This window comes from Ailuropoda melanoleuca, chromosome 7, assembly GCF_002007445.2.
Source record: "Ailuropoda melanoleuca isolate Jingjing chromosome 7, ASM200744v2, whole genome shotgun sequence".
NCBI classification, from domain to species: Eukaryota; Metazoa; Chordata; class Mammalia; order Carnivora; family Ursidae; genus Ailuropoda; species Ailuropoda melanoleuca.
The window spans coordinates 76,017,509-76,039,687 of record NC_048224.1 but is presented as its reverse complement, the minus strand read 5'-3'; the positions used below and the strand labels follow the sequence as shown (position 1 = coordinate 76,039,687).

The following is a 22,179-nucleotide window of genomic DNA, read 5'->3' as shown; positions in this document are numbered from 1 at the left end:
GGAGGAGGAAGTAATTGTTTCCCTCGTCTCCCCTGAAGGAGGGGGACTCGCCGTTGCGCCACCTCTCACCCCCCTCCCCCATCTCGCACTTTTCCTGGCTCAAACCTGGCCGCGTCCGCGTTCTCTTCCCCTGTCCCCAGGCCCCCACCCGATCTTGCCCTATCTCCAGACACCCAGTCCTGAGGAATGGGGAGGCTTGGGGGTTTGTGCAGGCCAGCTGCACGGAGGTCGCTGCGGTCGGAGAGGGCGCGGGGAGGAGGAGGACCCCGGGCGCAGCCGTGGTGGGTGCGCCCTGCCAGGAAGGGCGGGGGCGCCGGAGCGCGCACGCGGAGGCGGAGAAGGAGGGAGCGGGGAGGGCGTGTGAGAGAGTGAGCCACAAGAAAAGGGAGCGCGCCCGCCGCCGCCGCCCTCCTCTGGAGAGAGGCTGGAGTGAGGCTGTGCGAAGCGCTGCATTTCAATGAGAACCGGCAGAGGCACATCCCTGCACTAGCGGCTGCAACCGAGACGCCCGCGCTCCCGCAGCTGCTGCCGCCCAGCCCCGGCCCCGCCGCCGCCCCGCAGCCCCGCAGCCCCGGCCGCGCCCAGCCCGGTGAGGACAGCACCAGGAGGCGGCCCCGAGCGCGGCCACAAAGACCCCCGGCGGCGTCTCTCCGCGGACCGGTGCGTGGTTTGCCTTGGCTGGGGAAGGGAGCTGCGGGCAGGGCCGGCCGGGGGCCCCCGCCGGGGGCTCGTAGCGTCCGCTCCTCCCGCAGCCGCGGGGCGCCGAAGAAGCCCGGGGCGTGGAGGGCAGAGCGGGCGCCCCCATAGGCCCGCCGCCGCCTCCCCTCCCGCCGTTCCTCGAAAGGCGCTGCCCTGCCGCGGCCAGACTGGCCTCGGCCGGGGGCGGTGTGTACGGGCGGCTCCGAGGCTGCTGGCACCTGCCTCTTTTGTCTGGTGCCACCGGGCTTAAAACGGGGAGTAGGGCGCGCGCCCCCCACCCTCCCCGCCAGGCTTTTCGCCACGTTGTTAGTGGAGATGGAGAGCCAGGGCGGAGGAGCTGGGCGAGGTGTTTGTCATTGTCAGAACTGGCTGCGGAGCGAGGACCAAGTCTGCGCCTAGAAGGAGTGGCCGGGCCAGGCCTCTTATTGTGTGTGTGCTTTCCCGTGTGCCCGGGAGGGTGGTGTGCTTGAAGATGGGGCGATCTGTGCGTGGTGGGTGGCTGCGGTGTGGGTGTTGCAAGTACATTTGCAGGGTCTCAAGTTCCTTCAGGGACAGCGAGGCTGCCTCATGTACAAATTAGTACCTGCAGTGCTAAAAGCATGCGGAGAGGAAATGGCATTTCCCTCCTAGTGGGAGCACATGCACAGCCCTGCATTGCCCCACAAAAGAGGCTGCTTTTGAAAACCTGGTTTGCGCGGAATCACTGCTGGATTTGGAAAGGCAATGCTTGTAAGAGATGGAGCAAATGAAAGGTTTCATTCAAACCGGCTCCCTCTCTCCGCACCTGTGAGTGTGTTTCCAGATTATGGTGCACACGCGTTTAGCGGCCACACTGCAGGGTGTTCCGTGAATACGCTTTATGAATGTTCCTAAATATATCGCCTTTCCACTGGAAAGGAAAGTAGGACAGTCTTTTAAGTATGAAATGTCACATGAAGGCGGTCAGAAGGGATTTTAAGAGGGGTTATACGTAGGCACATTATAAAAGATTGGCACACATCCTGTGATATCCGTGTCCAAGGTGGTACATGCCCTTGGAAGGTGTGTGTATGTGTGTGTGTGTGTGTGTGTGTGTGTGTGTGCGCGCCTCTTATTCCACGCCTGCCCATCCACCTGCAACCTAATCCCACTGGCAAAATATCCCATGGGACTTCCAAGTCCAGCATCTGTTTCGATGTGGTAATTTTTATGCCAAATTATTTCTTGGTGTGTGTGTGTGTGTGTGTGTGTGTGTGTGGAAATGTCTGAAACAGGAACTCATATCCTTATCTAGAGAAGGATGAACACAGAGGTTCCTCAAAATGGTGAGAAATCCCACAGAAGACAATTGAGGTTGCTGATTTCTTGGCATGGCAGTGTTTATAGGAAATTCTCTGATAAGAGCCAGGCCTCCTTCTTCCCCTCCCAAGAGTCTGTGATCTCTGTGGCTCCGGCCGTGTGGTTACCTTCTTGGTACCATCACACGTGTATACCCAGGCTCCTAGCCACTGATGGTCCGTGAACATGTGTCTCTGTGCTTTAGTGGTTTCTTGTGCAGAAAGCAAGAACCTGTGGAAGCCCAGTGAATCTTCTCCAGGAGCTCATGGTTCAAATATATGACTAAGCCAACTGAAGAGCTGAGCCAACCAAGGCAAGAGAAGGAGCACCTATTCTGATGTCGCACATGATTATGGGAACATTAGGGTGTGTAGTGTGGTTTTTGACATTCGTTTAGTGGTAGCTGTAGCCTTGAAAATGATTCCACTTTGAGTGTATTTTTTCTTGGTCACCAACATCATTTCTTACTTTTGGGCAGGCTCAGTGAAGGGAGGGCAGAGATGTGCTTGTCCTGGTTGAACATATGATAAAGTGTGAGGACATACACAAATAAAACAAAATCAACTTTTGTCTATTTTAAAATTGACTTTTTTTTTTTTTTCATTTGGTGTAGAACTCTTGGTTCAAAAGCCTGATTCCTCTAGGGAATTCCAACAGTTGCTAAATTATTTGGCTTTTGCAAATTGTGAATCCATATAAGCCCCTTCAGACCACATTGGCACTCTCTGGTGACACAATTGTGCCGTCCTTTGCTATGGTCCTGCTTGTTGTGTCTTGGTTCATGTAGATTTGGGAGGAAACCCCTAGGGTTGGAAGATTGATTACTGCCTTTAAAAATAAAACAGAAGCTTCTAAAGCCAACCTGGCCTTTATAATAGCCAGGTTTGAAGAGCTTAGTGAGGTGGTATGACTACTCCTCCCCTGAGGGACCAAACACCCCTTTTGAAAGACAAAAGAGCTCATTTTAAGAGGAGATAAAAAGAAGTGGGAGCAATGATACCATGGGGAAAATATTGGTTCTGTTACTCAGTTAATAGCTGCCTGAAGAACTGGATCACTGTTTTGAAGTTATCCAACTTCACAATCAATGAAACTGGTTCATATCTATGTATGGTATCTCTTTTTCTGGAAAATACAAATTTAGGCTATTATGAGTTATTAAGAGACATGAGGTAGTTTTCATGTTTGGAGGAAAAAAATACACTGAACTAATAGTCCAGGTTTGAGTCGCACTCTACCCCCCGCCCCCAGCAATTGAATGGTGAAGACTAGCGGCCTGGTGGCCACCACCCCCTCTGTCTGCGGAGGAAGCCTTCCTCAGTTACGTGGCCTCCCCAACATCACAGGCCTCGTTAAGAATGTGGGCTTTAAAAACCTCTATTTTTATGGGTGAAGGGGTCTAGAGAGGGTCTCAGGGGGTCTGGCCTCTAAGTCAGTGCATGGGGCAGAAAGGAGGGAGCGCCAGCTTCAGAGTCCATCAGGGTAAAGCTAGGTTCAAATCCCACCTCCCTCAATTATGACTCTGGGACCCTGGCTGTATCCCGTACTCACCTTCAGTCCTAATAATATTACCAATGTCATTGGATTGTTGTAAGGTTTAGAAAGGAAGTTTTAGCATTTTATACAATTCATTGCTGAATAATAGTGTCAAGCACATCATAGACATCCAATAAACACACTAAACACTAGCTTTTTCCACTTCATTTCAGGATTACACAGTCTCTAGCAGTGTTTTTAAACATGAATTTTGAGCCACTCTAAAGGGATCAGAGGTTAGTCTCCCGAGGGTCAAGGAAAGGGAGGCTGGCAGTACTTCTGGTTAGGCAGCATCATCTATGGTGGGATTTGGGGAGCACTTATAAGATTCTTGCCCCAGATTTTCCATTTCCCTTATATTGTATTCCAACATGCCTGGAAGTTTGTCATCAAAACTTCTTTCCTTTGAATGCTTTCTAGATTGACCTGTTAAAATCCGGATCCCCTGCAAGGGTCAACATCACAAGCCTTAATCACCTAACCCCTCAGCAAGGATGAATTGATCCCACAGGCAGCTTGCTGATGACAGGGCTCCATAGAAAGTAAAATGGGGACCATGGGAGTGCAAGCATATCTTTCAGAAGGTCATGAGATGAAAATCAGGCAGACTCCCAAGGAGCTTTCCTCACCAGAAGGGGGAGATTCTATTCCTACTAGTTCTTTCTGTGACTGAGTTAAGCACAGAAAAGCAGATTTCATTAATAAAAAACATTAATACTTATCACATGCTAGACACTCTCCCAAGTGCTTCATGTATTCATACCTAATATTAGTTGTGAGGTAGGTATGATTAGCATTCCTATGTGTAGTTGAGGAAGCAAGGCTTTAAAGATGTTGATCCCAGCTTGATCCTGTATCATCCTTGGGAAATGTACTTGATCAACATCTCTTAGCCTCAATTCCCTCAACCATGAAAATAGAGTGGAAGGAAAGGCAGAGCCCTCCCAAAAGTAACTTTTATCCCTTCTGTTCTTTTTCCTCTTCCTCCGCAACCTTTTTCTGCTTTTTTTAACCCAACTTATCCGAAGCACGAAATGTAAGCAGATGAGTTATGGTGTAATCACTTTAAAAAAAGCTGCTATCGAATATGTGAATATGTTGGAAAATCTTAAGTTGGTAGAACCTGGGGATTGATTCAGTTTGCTCTCCATCTGGCCGGGGGAGCACAAAACTTCGTGAACTGTTTATAATCTGTTAAATGCTGATCCCCTCCTTTTGGTTCCCGGCCCACCACCACTTGGTCTCATCAGCCTGATGGTAATAAGATAGCTTACCTTCCGTCTGCCCCCAGAGTGAGCTTCCTGTAGGGAGGTCTGGGCTATGGAGTCAAGCAAACCTTGGTGGGAGTCTTGGTTCGAGCATTTCTCAATTGTATGACTTGGAGAAATTTAGGAGACATTGTTCCATGCCTTGTTTTCTGCATCTGTAAATAGGGATAACACTACTTTGAGAGGTTTGTTGTGACCTGGCAATAAGAGCTGTCCAAAGCCTGAAAGGGGTAGGTGGTCACCACATAGGAGCAGATTCTCACTACACTGGGGTGGATTGATAAGCTCTTTCCACAGGGGCGGCCTCTTCTACTTCTTCCTGGTCTTCCTTCTCTTCCAACTTGATATCTCATATTAAATATATCATCAATTACAGCACTATTTCCACCAGCTGCTCTTGAGCTAAGCCTTTCAAACCATGATCTTAAAATAACATCAGTGTGTGTCTCTGTTTTTTTTTTCTTCTTCTGTGCCTCCTAGGTTCCACTTTAACCCCATCATGTCCTTCGGCAGAGACATGGAGCTGGAACACTTCGACGAGCGGGATAAGGCCCAGAGGTACAGCAGAGGGTCGCGGGTGAACGGGCTGCCCAGCCCCACGCACAGCGCCCACTGCAGCTTCTACCGAACCCGCACGCTGCAGACCCTCAGCTCTGAGAAGAAGGCCAAGAAAGTTCGTTTCTATCGAAACGGAGATAGATACTTCAAAGGGATTGTGTATGCCATCTCCCCAGACCGCTTCCGATCTTTTGAGGCCCTGCTGGCTGATTTGACCCGAACTCTGTCGGATAACGTGAATTTGCCCCAGGGAGTGAGAACAATCTACACCATTGATGGGCTCAAGAAGATTTCCAGCCTGGACCAACTGGTGGAAGGTGAGCTCACTCCCAAGTGACCCTAGACGATGTGTTCTCACGTGTCCACGTTGTTCTAGGCACCTGCACTTGATTGCTCTCTAGTAAGAGGTAGCAGTCAAGCCAAGGCTGTGATCCTTGTTGTTTACACATTTAGGAGTGCATTCTGCTGTACTGCAGTGTAAAAAGAAAAAAAAACCCACTAATGGTATTAGGTCAGGCATTTTGTAATAACGGACTGAAGGAAAAAGTGTCTTAATTCTCCAGCATTCTCTGTTCCTTTTGTCATTCTCTTGTTACATTTTTAAAGTCCCTTTTTGTATCCTTAATCACAGTGTTCATATTCATTTCTAGATGCAAATGAACTTTTGCTGTCATGATGTCTGAAATTACTTGAACTGAAAATAACTAATGGATTGTGAAATTTTTGAGTGGAAAGGAACCTTATATAGGTATCAAACCCATTAATTCTATCACCAGAGACTGAGGCCCAGAAACTTCGAGTGACGTGTTTGTGGTTACATGGTGAGGTCATGTTGATACTGGACTAGAAATTAGGTTTTCTGGCATTTCTTTCCAATATGGTGCTTCCTTTTAAGTTTAAAGGATTATTGTCTTTCTGTGGTATTCGAAGATAAAAAGGCATTAATCTATTCCGTTCAGTGCATTGTTTTTCAGAGTCGAATTTACGTTAACAGTCATTATCTGTTTTAGACATTTCTTGTGGAAGGAGGCCTGTGTGAGTCCTCGGGTGAGACCTGGAGTCTTGGGCCAGGAGAGTAGGTAGACTCATTTCAGTACCAACCCCGTTTGAGCAGCACAGAAAGCCGCGAATCACCTTAGAAATCATAAGCAAAGTAAAATGACATGGAGAGAGATAACGGGTTAAATTCATGCCAAGGTGCAAATGAGGTTGGCTGATCGTCTTTGGAGAGCAGGAGTTCCTGCGTCTGAGGTGTTCGGGTCGTAATGAAGTAGCACTCAGCACAGAGGAGCATGGGAAAGGAAGTTTCGAGTTTGGGAAGTGCTTGACTTCACCCTGAGTTCCTGTTTACTCTGGGTATATTTGCCCGGGCCGGTTGTCTTCCTGGATCCTGGGGGAAGGCCATGCACGTCATGTCCTTTCTCTCGCGTGCAGGTAGCAGGAAGCATCCTTTTCAGGGTCCCACGGAGTTTGGGGTTCCTCGGCCCTGACCACACACAAGGCAGCCCTCTTGCCCTCCTGTGGAACCAGAGTTTGTACGTGATTCAAGGCTGAGGGAGTCTTGTGTCTTTCTCCCATTTTCCTTCTCTTTATCCCTTGGCGGGGATGCCAGTCCGGTCGCAGTATGACGGGACTTGAGAGGGTGTGGAGAGCCTGGCTCTGGTGTGTTTATTATGTGGGAATTCACATCTCTGTTCAATGACTCGTCACCCTGCCAAGATGCCTGTAGACTTGGCCTTTTTCCTTCTATTCAGATGTTGGCACTTTCAGTAAATTAAAGGGGAAGAATGAATATGAAATCTCTCTGCATCGGCTTTGATTTTTTGTGCTCTGCCCTTTTCCTGACCTTGGAAAATACAGGGATAAATAAAACATTTGGTGGGCTATGCTAAGGGACCTGGATAAAGATGAAAAGCAAAGCCAGGTGCATGATCAGTCACCAGACCATCCCTTTGAGGACTGATGGTAGAGACAAAATATGCCAAGATCTCCAAGCACATTGTGAGCCTGCCGGGCTTGGCTTCTCTCTCTTTCTAGAGTCACTCGCACAGCATCAATGGGGCGGGGCAGTGTACTTCAATCAGTTGCCCACCCAGAACGTACCTTCACTGAGAAGTGGCCAGAGATATTCCCACGGTTCCTGTCCACCCAGGAGAGGGTGTGAGGTGTGGGAAACAACGGTTCTTTACGTACAAGGATCAGCAACACCATGGCATGCTTGTCACCGTCTTCTTTATTGGTTTTTTTAACACCGAATAATGCCGGCTCTAAGAGACTGGTGTCCTGAGGGTCATAAGGACAGCTCACAGTTATGAGCATGTGTCTTGCATATATGAATACATTTCATTCACACAGCGATCCTAGGAGCTCCCTACTGTGACCATCCTTACACTACGACGAGAAAAGCGAGGCACAGTGTGGTTCAATGACCTGCTCAAAGTCACACAGCAAGAAATGGTAGAGTTAGGATTTGAACCCAGGAAGGCTGGTGCCAGAGCTTGAGCTCATAACTGCCACTCGTAAGATACCAAGTGGGGTATTCTTAGTGGCTTTTAAAGGAAATTTTAGTGTATTAATTATTCTTGCAAATAAATGTTTTTAACCTTGACTTAATTCCAGGAATGACAGCTACGGCTCCATTTACTTCCAAATCCTTTTCTCTCCAAACAATATGAAGCAACTGCATATTGACTCTTCCGATGTTAAAAAAAAAATGACTTTTTTGGGAAAAAATACTTTTTTCTGATTGAATGAATGATAACTTCAGTACAGTGTGTAAGTTCACATATTGCCTGTGTTTTTTTAAAGAAATCCAGTTTAGACAGATTTTTTTCTCGTCTATAATTCTGACAGCATGCAGCTGCACTTAGTGTTGAAGTAGCTGGAAATCCATTTAGATTGGCCTCCTTGTCAATTACATTTTTGCTTAGTCTGTTAAAATGCAAACGGTTGCCTCCTATTCATCATTAGGTTCCTATCTCCCACTTTACATACTAATTTTATGTAAACGTCAATGCATGTTATTAGCTTCTCATTTCCCCTTGCAATATGCTGATGTTTGAGTTTTAAATTAAATCCTTTTAGTGGATGCAGTGACAAGTGTATTTGATTTGTAATTTTTTTTTTTAAGTTTGTTCTTTCTCACTTACCTCAGACTCAGAATTCTGAATTGCAATGACATATGTGAGTTTCTTTATTTATAACAGTCTCATGGTCACTTGCACCGTTTTGTTATTATTATCCACAGATTATTATACCTAAATTTGGTTTAAGTGCATTGACAGAGCTGGCTCTTTGCCTCAAGCATAAATGTATGAGTGAGTGTGTGTGTCTGTGTGTGTGTACGATTGAATGTATGTATGCATGCATGTATACCCACACACACATGCACACGCATATGTAAGAGCAGACAGCGGATAGCAGTTTTAATTGTTTGCTTTCAAAATGGCCTTAATACATTAAAAAAGTCAAGATAATTAATAAGGAAAGTGGAATTGCAGTCCTATTTCTGCAAGTGGTTCACCTTGAGACTTGGCCTCATTTTCCCAATATTGCCTCTTTTTCCCCAATTTTACACTATTTATGTTCCACTGTAGGTGTGTAAATGTGAAGGTAAATAAAGAAATAACATTTAAAACCTTTAAACTCTTAGGAGAAAGATTGATTTTTGTCTTTACCAGATGCTCAAGCATCAGTGACGTATGTGTTGGGGGTGAACCATCCATCCCCCCCACGTTTACATAGGCTTAAAATTTTAAGTGTAGTTTTAGGTTCACAGCAAAATTGAACAGAAGGTACAGAGATTTCCCATCTATCCCTTCCCTCAACACATGACCAGCCTCTCCCATTGTCATCAGAGCGGTGCATTTGTTATAACTGATGCATCTACACTGACACATCCTTAGCACCGGAAGTCCAGAGTTTACGTTAGGGCTCACTCTTGGTGGTGTGTGTTCTGTGGGTTTTGACAACAGTGTGATGACATGTGTGCACCATTGTAGTATCATCCAGAATAGTTTTACTGCCCTAAAAATCCTCTGTGCTCCACCTTTTCGTCCCCACCCCCAGCCCCTGGCAACCATTACTCTATTTGCTGTCTTAAATAGGCATTCTTTTAACATCTTGTGTGATTGTAGATATAAGAGGGCCAGGCATTTCCTGTAAGCATGAACATAAATGCTACTCAGGTGCATTGTCCCTTGGATATAAATAAGTTAATTTGTACATCAGTTCTGTATGTATTAGAAAGGAGTCCCCCTCTTTCTCAGCTCTCATGCCTTGACGCCCCACTTCACCATGGACACTGACTCCGGAGCTGGAGTGTTGGGGCTGTTCCCAAGTCCCCATCGGAGCTAACCTCTCAGGAACAAGCCCACACTTCACCCCACAGTTAGGGGATCTCTAACCACTCTTTCCGGTCACCCAGTTCTCCTGGCAATCTTTCTTCCCCTTGATGTGGTGTCATTGATTTCTTTCTGTAATTCACTGGCTTCTTCTGTGCCTCTCCCTGCTGTAGTAAAAGTTTTAAATGAATTCTGGAATGGCTCTAAAGTGTACTCTCTCTAAAATTCCCCTCCAGCAAATAGTTTACTAGTTTTCTTGTGTTGTTGTTTTGTTTGTGTTTTTGAGTATCATCTCAGAGACACCTGCGCGTGTTAAGGGTATACATATCATTTGCCCAGAAGGTAACTCAGTGTGCTTACGGTTCTGCACCTTGCTTTGTGCGCCTAACAATACACCGTATCATACAGCTGGAACTACTGTGTCCTTTTTACTGACTTCATAGTATTTCTTTATATCAATGTACCCTAATTTATTTAATCAGTCTTTTACTGATGGGCTTTTATTGGTAGGTTGTGACCAATCCTTTGTTATCAGACACAATCTTGCAGTGAATATCCTTGGATTTAAGTTTTCTACCCATGTAGGAGAATCTTTGTAGGACAAATTCCTAGAAGTCCTATTGCTGGATAGAGAGGTGCAAGCATTAGACTCTAAAGAGCTGTTGCAGATCTTCATAGATGTGGTAGTGGTTTATACTCCCTTCGTAACATATAAGACGGGCTGTTTTCCTATACCCTCAACAAGACAATGTCTTATCTGATGCTTTCCTACTTGCCAACTATTATGAAAAGCAAAGCATGTATCCACTTATAGTTTTAGTTTTCATAATGATTAAAAATGCATTTGTGTTTCTTTTTCTAAGTGTTGTTTCTTCATAGCTTTTGACCATTTTTCTACCAGGTTGGGGTCTTTTATTTTACTGACTTGTAGGGTTTTTTTCTTTTAGAGATATTAGCCCTTTGGGATATTAATTGAAAGTTTTTTTTTTCCTGGATTGTCCTTTACCTAGCGACGTTGTTTATTATGTTTTTTGCCACGCAGATTGAAAAAAAATTGAAAAAATCAAATGTATCCACCTTTTAATTTATGGCATGATTTTCAGGCTTCTTGGATTTTACTCTGAGATTAAAAAGCTATTTCTCTTAATTTCTTCTAGTATTTTTGTTTTCATTCAAGAAAGTATTCTAATGGATGTCATATTAGTACGGTGTGTGAGGTAGGGGTTCAATTTAACCTTTTTCTAGGCTACATCCTCATTTTTAAAAGTTTGTATTTTGAAATGAATGTGGGCTTATTAGAAGTGTCATAAAGATAAGGAGTCTCATATGCCCTTCCCACAATGGAACCTCATACACAACCATGACACGATGATCAGAAATAAAAGTCACCTTTGGAACAATGCTAGTAACTATAGGCTTTTTCAGCTTTCACCAATTTTTCCCCTACTGGCCTTTTATTTTTGGTTCCAGAATCACATGTTGCATTCAGTTGTTATGTCTTCTTCATCTCTGCCAAGCTGGGACAGTTCTTCAGTCTTTCCTTGTCTCTAATGACTTGACCATTTTGAAAAGTGCTGGTCAGTCATAGAATGTCCTTCAATTTGGGTGTAGCTGCTGATGAGATTGAAGTTAGGTATTTGTGGCAAGAATTCCACAGAAATGATGCTGTGTTCCTTTTGGCGCATCATTTCGGGGTTCAGGATGTTGCTGTGTCTTATTACTGGTGAGATTAGCCATGATCAGCTGGTGAAGGTGTTGTCTACCAGTTACCTTCACTCTAAAGTTACTATTTTCCCCCTTTACAAAGAATATATATTTGGGGGAGAAACTTTGAGGCTATGTGAATATCTTGTTTCTCCTCAAGTTTTGCCCGTGAATTTTGGCATTTACTGGGGGTTTGCCTACAGCAATTGTTGCAGTGGTGTTCGAATGGTGAATTTCGATTTCCCTCTTTACTTGTCTCACCCTTAAACGTAGATATCTTCTACCTTTCCTGTCTTTGGATCTACTGGAGGTCATCAACTCTTATTACCTTAACCACTCTTTTAAGGTCCATTTCTTCCAAATAATAATAAAACCTTTGTTCTTTACTCCTACCACCTGGATATACTTAACTGATACTCTATTCCTTAGTCCTTTCAAACTCAACCTGCATAAATGTGACCTCATTCTTTTCCACCACCCGGAATTCAATACTCTTCTCATATTCCGGATCTGGTTAAATGGTGTCACCATCTAACCTAACATTCCCCTTGACTTCTCTTTCTCTTCACCTTTCAAATCCAAGCTGTCAAATTCTGCTGGTCCTGCTTAAGACATTTCTTCAACTTGTCCTCTCCACCATCAGTATTATAGTTTTCAAGTTCTCATCAGTGTTTTAGCAACATGACTATTTTTTACTGCAGGGGAGTTACATTCTTATACACTGAGCATTGTTGAAAATTTGAAAGATGCAAAAACATTTAAAAAAGCTATATAATAACTCCTCATATTCCTACCACTTAAGTATTGTCATCTCTTCCCTGCACTATTGCAAAATGCTCGTAAGCTGAAAATACGTATCTTAGTTTCTTAGTCTCTCTTTTGCAATTTGTTTTTCTCTTCTTTATGGGATCTGTATTTGTCCCTGCTTTTCCATTCCAGAACCTCTCTTAGGTCAGATCCTTTAGGACACACGTGTTCCAGACAGAAGTCTTTAAACGAGTTTTCCTGCCCATAAACCTGGCCAGAGACAAACCACTTTGTGCCATCCCGTTGCCTCATAATGGCTTTCCACTTAGATGTAGACTACAGTTCACGGTCTTTAATGGATTTCTCTCCGTGACCGTGCTCCTGCCTCTCCCATTCTGTTCGTGTCTCCTATTACCCATTGATACACTTAGCAGTGAGCTTGGCTACACTCTTTGCTTGTACTCCCCATCTCCAGGCTTCCCTTCTCTCCTGCGAGGATGCTCTCCTGAGGGTGCGTAATGTCATGGTTACGTTATGGCTCTGGAGTCAGACTACCTGCATTTGAATCCTGGCTCCACCTTTGCTAGCCATGTGACCTTGAGCCAGCTGCCTATCTCTCTGTGCCTCATTGTGCCCTAAGATAAGTGGTGTCTTAATACTTAGCTCATAGGGTTGTGTTGAGGATTACAGGTTCAACAGCATGGGTTAGAACAGGATCCGCTACATGGCAGACACTCATGTAACCTCTTCTGCCAATGGCGTCCCTGTCCTTATCCCTCAGCCTACAGATACACAAATCTCCCACAATCTAAAAAATCCTTGCCTTGGTCTTTCCGACCTCTCAAACCCAGAGGTCTTCTGTGATAAGAAATATCTGTATATGCTATCTATAGTCAGCTCAGCTTCCAAGCATACTTCAACTCCTTCATCATGACTAGCATCATGACACTGTAATATACTTATTTATTTTATACCAAAGTCTGGGAGCCATTGGAGTCCTTACCACCTATCATGGTAGTTGTAAGTACTCAATAAATATTATGGGAAGAAAAAGGAAAGAGAATGAATGGATGGAAGAATGGATGAATGAATGAAAGCAAGCCAGCATCACTACCCAATTGAAGTGGCCATTTTAGGGCCACACGTGACCTTTTAGTGACCAGGCCAGTGATCTCTTAAGAATCCTTATCCTCGATGCTGTCCCTGGAGCATTGGATACTCATGTCTGTGTCTCTTCCAGTCACACACTCACCACCTTTCGGTTTCCATGGCTCCAGGCACCTGATTTCTCTTCATTGCCTTCAGTGGCTCCTCCGTCTCTGGGCACTCTTCAGAGACTGGTGTTGCCCTGGACTTCTTGTCCAGCTGGGTGTGGCCTCCCGGACTGTTTTCTACAGTTCCATCTCTGCAGCTGCCATATGCATCGCCCTCCAAACTCCAGGTTTATGTTTCTAGCTGCTTGCTGGAAATCTCCAACTAGCTGCCTCCTAGGAACTTCAAATTTATTATGTGCACAACCGAATTAGTATCTTTCCTTACTGTCAAATCCAAACCTGGTTCCCTTTGTATCCGACCTATGGTGGTATATGGGAAGTCAAGCAAAATGGAAGTTCTGATGTCATCATTTCATTTTCGTCATTTTGACTCAGATTCCCTTCGTTCCCACATCCAGACAGTTGCCAATTCTACCATCTAGTCAACTGCTTCTATCTGCTAAGTTCCCCTCATTGCACCCACTCCTCTGTGCCCTTAGTGCATTTATGTACAGTTCAATTCTCCGTCTCCCCTCCTGGTCTGTTACAGTAGCTTTCTCAACTTCTCTCTTCGCATGTTCCGCCTTCAGCCCTCCCTTTACACTGAAGCCGGTGTGAGCTTTCTGAAACCTGGGTTTGATCACGCACAAAAACTTTGACCTTGGGCCCTACCACAGTCTTATTCTAACTTGTTTGTCCATGGAACCATTTTTTATTTTATTTTTTGAGAAAGACTTACTAATATCTCACAGACTATCCCTTTACTGTACTGTGTAGTAGGGAATATTACTATTTTATTTTTATCTGAAATGCTGTCCTCTTTCTTTTCTGTTAGTGGAAAATCTTACCCTCACTTCCAAGGCCAGCAGGAATTCCATTTCCTCTTTATTGATTGCTCCGTGGGAAGTGGGAAGTGATTTCCTTCTCTCCTGAGTTAGGGTTGCCTGGACCGCTTATTTAGCAATTATCGTTTACTGCCTTGTGGTGAAATCTTTTCATGTACACATCTTGCTTTCTAAGCTCTTTTGAAGACAAGCTCTTCACTTAGGAGTCTTTTAACTTCCCAGAGTGGCAAATTCAGATTTTGTACTTCTTACTGAAGATTTAGGAGTTTGTAGTTAATTTTTAGTTTTCATGGCTAATGCTGTATCTGCTTGTTGCAGTTTTGTTGTTTTTTAATTTAATTTTATTTTTTTAAAATTTAAATTTTTTTTTATTTTTTTGCAGTTTTGTTATTTGTTATTCTGTTATGTCCTTAAGAGAAATTTTTAGCAATGAGAATATATATTTTCAGGGTTCCAAATACAGTTGGCCTTGTTGTTTCCAAAAAAGATTGTTATCAATTTATAATGGCCCTAGTAGTGTTTTCTATTTTCTATGTATTTTGTCTTTATCCTTTGTCATATATTTTGGTACTCTGTGTTTTTGTAAATTATAATAAGCTTTGCCCATTATAGTAACCCATTGTTCTGTGTAGACCCTTAGTGTGTTTTCCCCTTTTCATTTTAGTTTCTCTACTTTTCAGTTTTGTCACTTTTAAATTTAAAATTTTGGATGTCTCAATTTTTTTCTTTATGTTATTTTTCTGTTGCTCTGATTTTGAGAACTTGACATTTTCCACAGGCCTGACGTACACATTCAAATTTTATTTTCTGGAAGCTTATTTTTATGTACTATTGTATTATGAAAGACTTGTATGGAAGAATGACCCACAGTACCTTTGGGGAATCTTTTCTCTTGCCTTTAATAGCACTATCAAAATCCTCTTCTTAAATCAGTGCCTTTTAGATAGATTGTGAAATGTTGCTATGTATACTTGAGGTAAGCTCATAAAATATAATATCCAGAAGGCAACTTTATATTTTGTTCTGTAAATTATATCTTTATGTAGTTTTACTCAGTTTATTTTCAGAGGTTTCAATATATATTTGAGTCTTTCCCAGTTTTTACTATAATTCACACTAGTAAATTTTAATTGCTAGAGTTTTTAATGAGAAACTTTTTTCTCTGGGAAAATGAAATTTTTGTAGGGATCTCTCACCTAGGATACTTTTGAATATGCCACATTTGGAACTTAAAGCAGTCCTAGAGGAGGTAGCGACCAGAGATTACGTCATTTTCAGACTGAGGTCAAGTGATGTTACATATGACATTTACAAGTCCTACCCTGAGCCAATGAAAAATCTCCAGCAGTAAGGGGAAATAGAGCAAACTTCTAGAATCTCCGAATATGGAATCTTGTGGAGGGACACCTTCCTAGCTCATTCATCACAGGCCTCGTCAATGAGGAAACTGAAAACCCATTCCTGGAAGTTTTCATTAGTGACTTAGGTAATTTCTTTTAAGTGGAAATCCTTTAATTTCATAATGGGAGTTGATGGCCAAGTAGAATTAACTTTACAGATTTTTAAGTAATAAACTTTGTTAGAGAACGTTTACTTCCATACTTTGAATAACAGCAATATAATAAATTTACAAATGCATGTGTGATTTTTTTGAAAACAAAATAATACATGGAGCCTTCAGTATCTCAAAAATAATCTAATATGCTTACACAGAAATCATCCATTTGTCCAAAATCCCCAAAATACTTAGATCCTTCAGGGAAGAAATTACCATATTCTGTTATTTTGGTAGGCATTGGTCAGATTCAAACATAATATCATGCTTTATTTCCTTACTTTTTTTTTCTTCTGTCATTTTCTTTATCTTTATCTTTGCTTAAAAGCAAATATTAGTTTTTTGGCATTTGTAAATGCCACGGCAGTTCGGACAGGTGCTGCTTCGGCGGCTCTTGCTATTTGTTGGGGGTGTCTTGGACACCCAGAATATTAAATTTCAACTTGAGGGTCAGTCTTAACACAAAGATTTTTGGCTTGAATAAACTGGAACAAAACCAGCAGTATGATAACCAACCAGCAAATCATTATATTTGGTAATTTCCAGCTCTACGTCTAAATAGACTGTTAACACCATTTCCTTTAAACCATCTATGATCTTTCCATCTTGCCATCCTTGTTAAGCTTCACCTATAGTAAGTGATCCCAAACTTTCAAAGCAAATTTGGGGTCCTAAAATGCTGGTCACCTGTTCTAACCCGTGTGTGGGTTTTCCCCATACATCCACCAATCAAATCCAGGTTGTCACTGTGCTTCTGATAGATTGGCCAAATAGATAAGAGGTTCTCATGACCCCCTCCTTTGGTTCAATTAATTTGCTAGAGTGGCTCACAGAACTTGGGGGAACATTTTACTTACTGGATTAGCAGTTTATTATAAAAGTATATAATTTGGGAACAGCCAGATGGAAGAGATGCATCAGGCAAGGACTGGGGAAAGGGCTTGGAGCTTCCATGTTCTCTGAGCTCACCACTCTCATTGAATCTTCGTATGTTTACCAAGTGGAAGCTCTCTGAACACTGTCCTTTTGGGTTTTTTATGGGTGCTTCATTACATAGGCACGATTGATTAAATCACTGGATTTAACTACTAGCGCCTCTTCCCTCTCCAAAGTCAGGGAGGTGGACTGAAATGAAAGCTTCTACCCGCTGTCACACGGATGGTTCCCCTGGCATCCGGCCCTCATTCTTAAGTGCTTTCCCAGCCTCCTCATTAACTAAGGTGTGGTTGAAAGGGAGGTGTTATGCATATCAAGATGTCTTTATTGCTCTAATCGCTTAGGAAATTCCAAGGGTTTAAGCAGCTCGGTGCCAGAAATAGTTTGAAAAACCAAGTATATATTTTTTATTATAAATCAGAACATCAGACCGTTTTGCTCAAATAAAAATGAACTTTTATTTTATTGTTGCAATATAAATTACACCATAAAACTTTGGGATGGTTTAGTGTGTATAAGAAGTTTATTACAGTAATTATAAGAATTACTTTATTTTTTTATTTTTCAATGGACTTTAATACCCATACCTCTGTCAGGACTTGAATGCAACCTCTAATCAAGATTAGATGATTCTCTAATCAAGAATATAACATACCTCATAAGTCTTGGCCCCATTTAGGGAGAGATTAAACACTGGATAACCAGAGCTATTTGACCAAATTAAGACTATGTATTCTTTCCATTGAGAACAATTACATTTGCTAATTTACAGTTGTCGATGGTATTAGCACATTAATTGAAAAGTTATTTTCTAACAAAGTCAGAAATAAATCAACTTTAAATTGAATTAAGACAAGACAGTATCCTTAGTGGTGGGAAGAAGTTCAGAATCATGATTAAAAGTTGTCAAAATGTGGGGTCAAATAAGTCTTTAATGTAAGTATATTTTTACAATTTAATGGAAGCTTTTTAGCATAAGGAAACCATCTGGTCTTACTGAATTCCTGAAGAGTGTAGTGGGTTCTAAATGGCAGCACTGAGTGGTGTGTGTTCTTGGCGTTGGTGGCCAGCTCTGTCCTCTCCTGAAAGTACTGTCACTTTCCTTGTAGTCCAACATCATTCTTTATTGGAGTCTCACACCCGTCTGCAAGATTCCTTTGGAATCTTTGAATCTGGTAAACCAGGCAGAGGAGTCACAAAGTGATAGAACAGATTTAACAAGAGTTTCTTCCCATTGTTGTTGCTTGAACCAAATCAGCATTAGCTTCTCAAAGTTGTCATGCCTTAAAATTTTTTCAGTGTTCTTTAAGAAGATATAAAAAAAGGTGTTCATTTTCTTTTTTAACAAACCAACTCCACATTGTTAATGTGAGTACTTTAAAATTCCTCGCTTTTCTAATTATGTATTTTTTAAAGTTAAAAAGCTTTTTTGTTGTTGTTGGAGTGTAAACCATTCACTTTGTTTTGATTTTAATTATTTGCCTAGGATATAAACTAACAAATAATCAGACAATTGCCTATCTCCAATTAGCACAGAATTCTGACAGACGGGTTTGCCTGCACTATTTTGGGCTGTGTGTGCCTTGTCGAGGCCCATTTGGGGCACCCTCATATTGAGATGGACCCAAAGTGACGTCTACCGGTAACTAGTTAGAAACACTTAACACCTTATAATGGACGACCCGCTCACTGATTTCTAGTAATTTTGTTTTTTAGTTTTCCTTTAAGGCTTACTGCACAATCAGGGTAATACAGCCTTAGAAGGGGTTTTTTACTTGTGTAGCAGTTTTGTATTTGAGATCACTCTGACCTCTGTTATATAATTTGATCTTCACAAAAACCAGGTGAGATGAGTAGCCACTGGAATAGGCTTCATCTGATGGACGGATACACTACCACTGAGAAAGCTAAGGGACTTGCCCGAGGTCACATGCTTGGAGAGGCCAGAGCTCAGACTTCCATTTCTCACCTGAACATTCACACAGTCTCTCCACAAAGCCTTCAGAAGCACCACTGTCGTTGTGACTCCTCCGTGCATATGTTTCTGATATCTACATACATCTTAAGAAAAGCACAGTTGGGACCAGTAATAATCCACTAGGTGAATGGAAAAGGGGTTTGCTAAATTTCGTATTTATACAACTTCTAGTGAGACATGATGTATAAACACACATTAGAGTGTATTCTAAAAGCACTTAAAGAGTAAATGTTTGATAACTTGTATAACTGCACTTTTGTATTTTTGAAACCCTGGTTCAATTATTTTTATGTGGATACTGTGGCCTTGGATGCTTGCACAATTAATTTAAAAATAGGACAAGGATTTAGATAAAAGTAAATGGGCTGTGTAGGATTAGTCCTAGGTCACTTTACCTGCAATTATGAAAGGTTTTTAGCATTTTAACTATTCCCTGTTACAAAGACTAACACACAAAAAAGCCATTATAAAATCTTTAGCTTCAAAATGCGTTGACCTAACTTTATGAAATATATGTATGGGGCCATTCATTTTATGGTTTATCATCACTTGGTTCACGTGTTACTTCTTTTTTTGTGTGAGCCACATCTACTTAATAAAGAGTATTTTCATTAAACGATTTTCTGTTAAGGAGTCATTTTTAATAAAATCTAATTAAATTAATTAATTAATTAATTAATTTCTTTTCTTTTTTTACCCCAGCTTTATTGGGGTGTCATTGACAAAATTGTAAGATATTTAAAGCGTACCTCATGACGATTTGATATATGTATATATTATGAAAGATCCCCCATCAAGTTAATTAACACATTCATTACCTCATATATTTATCTTTTTTTCTTTTTTTGTGAGGACATTTAAGTTCTACTCTCTCAGCAAATTTCAGGCTCATAGCGGAGGAGCCTGATGTGGGGGCTCGATCCCATAACGCCGGGATCACGCCCTGAGCCAAAGGCAGACGCTTAACCGCTGTGCCACCCAGGCGCCCCTTCATCACATTTATTTTAGAGTCAACTTCTGAAGCTACAGTTTATACGTTAACCATTCTCAAAACCTTTTTTCTGTAAACAAAATATGAGTTGGCTTCCTAGTGTATGTGGATCACTGTGCTTGGCCCGTGGAGATGGGAGGAAAGGCAACGTGGTTACGTTACTGCACTTGGGTCCTTGGACCCAGCAACGGTAGAAACGAGGCTGGACCCAGTATCTAAAAGCACAGTCACGGCTTTATTGGGGCAACAGCTGCAGCTGAAGGTGTCAGACTGACTCCCGGAACAACAACAGCCAGGGAGAGTTTCAAAGGAGCCCAGTCAGGAAGGGAGCCCAGTTTGAGCGTCTAAGGGCAAGAAATGCAGGGAATTGGGCGCGCAGGCGCAGTTGACAGACCATGCTGCCTCAAACATCATTGTTCCGTTTGCATGTTAAGTCTCCACCTCGGCTGTGATTTTTAGCACTGCAGTGAGGTAGAGGTTGGTCACACCAGTTACACACCCCCATCTGCAGGGCCCTGACTTAGCGATTAAAACTCCAGTGGTCTGGGTGGTTTGGGTGGCCCCAGTTCTTCACTATTGCTCGAGGGGTAGTTTGGGTTTCTTTGAGGGGATGCTATGCCCCTCAGGGCTTTTGCCTGATTAAGAGATAAGCTGGAAAGAAGAGATTAAGGAAAAATGTGGGACGGGGGTTGGTGGGTCCAAGCAGGTGAGCAGCAAAGGTCAGGTCTTGGGGTCTAGCTGGTGACAATAACTTTGCTTGCTTTGGGAATTTTACTTGACTTTACAAAATGTTCAGCACACACTCCCATCAGAGTTATAAATTACATAGCTTTTTGTTGTTGTTGTTGTTGTTAGATTTTTAAATTTGAGTATAGTTGACACACACCGTTACATTGCTTTCAGGAGTACAACAGAGTGATTCAACTTCTCTATATCTCGTGCTGTGCTCAGCACAACTATAGCTACCATCCAGCCACCCTACAATGAATTACCTAGCTATTTTAAGAAGCTGTTTCCCGATCCACTTTAAGTTTTCAAATTATGTTACTTACATTATTACTAAATGTAGGTACCTCTGATTTTGAAGTTTTCTGCAAATACAAATACCCCCAAGTCCCAAAGCACACATTATTTTTTAATTCAATTTTATTCCTGAGGTCTATTCAATATCAGTATTTCTGTCAGAAAAAGCAGTTGGAAAATGAAGAAAGGGAGGAATGATGATTTCCCTCCTCTAGGATATCAATCTACTGTTGACAGAGCCAGATTAGAAGTAAAAAAAACCCTTTTCATTAAATGTTAATCATGCTTCCAATGTTTAAAAAGTCATAACTCACTCTCACTTCTCGTAGAAAAGGAAACATCAAAGACTAGGAAAAACGAAATGAATTTACCTTCGTGTGAATTTAAGAATATTTCTGTCTTCCTTAGGGGAGAGCTATGTGTGCGGCTCAATAGAGCCCTTCAAGAAGCTGGAGTACACCAAGAATGTGAACCCCAACTGGTCTGTGAACGTCAAGACCACCTCGGCTTCCCGGGCGGTGTCCTCGCTGGCCACTGCCAAAGGGAGCCCTTCGGAGGTGCGGGAGAATAAGGATTTCATTCGGCCTAAGCTGGTCACCATCATCCGAAGTGGGGTGAAGCCACGGAAAGCTGTCAGGATCTTGCTGAACAAGAAGACCGCCCATTCCTTTGAGCAGGTCCTCACTGACATCACTGATGCCATCAAGCTGGACTCGGGCGTGGTGAAACGCCTGTACACCCTGGATGGGAAACAGGTAAGACAGGGGTCGTGCTATGACCTTGACTTTACAGGAGAGAACCAGGGAGTGGGGGGATCTATGTGGCATGGGGGTGAGTGGGGGAGGGAATCCAAAACATCCATGTTGCTGAAGTTGAGGGAGTTGGGTCATTTGGTCTACGAACACACAGCCGTTGGCCTTAAACCAGACCGAGGATAGAGGGAGACAGGATTAACCATAGGAGTAAAGTAAAATACTTATCTCTGAGGCTTAAAGGATTACTCACAGATTTCTATTTTTTCAGTTATTAATTGCTTAACATAAAGGTCCTTTTTTGCCATCTGTTTTCAATTTTTTCATGTAATCATGTCTTCTTGCCTTAAGCATGACTGAGATGTAAACTCTGACCATTAGAGAAAAATCTAAGTTCCTCTCTTTGGCCTAAATAATACTTTATGTCTCAGTAATGTTCACTACTGAGATTTATTTAAATTTTATAGATTTTTAAGTACATATCGAAGGGATGAAATATTTCCATCTGAACAGCTTTAAGAGGCATATTTCTAGAATATTATGCATTTTGTATTGAAAACATAATTTCAGAATTAACAGTGAAAGGGGGGTGTTTCTTTAGCTACAGAATGGACATTGGTTGACTTGGATGAGAGGACATTAACCTGAGTTTCTCAGGTGAACTTAAAGGGAAG

General features: G+C 42.4%; 1 protein-coding gene across 4 annotated transcripts in view; it reads left to right on the top strand.

Moving 5' to 3' along the window:
* The first annotated feature begins 320 nt into the window (after positions 1-320).
* The window catches only part of DCLK1 (doublecortin like kinase 1), a 333,743-nt gene continuing 311,884 nt past the window's right edge, over positions 321-22,179 (top strand). For 2 of the 4 annotated variants that reach the window (XM_034665069.1, XM_034665068.1), the window contains exons 1-3: positions 321-660; positions 5,301-5,695; positions 21,162-21,508. In XM_034665069.1, coding sequence (XP_034520960.1) covers positions 5,320-5,695; positions 21,162-21,508 — 723 coding nt within the window. In that variant the 5' untranslated portion in view covers positions 321-660; positions 5,301-5,319. Of the gene's footprint in view, positions 661-5,300; positions 5,696-21,161; positions 21,509-22,179 lie in introns of those variants that run through there. The other 2 variants (XM_034665067.1, XM_011230146.3) reach the window with 2 other exon arrangements.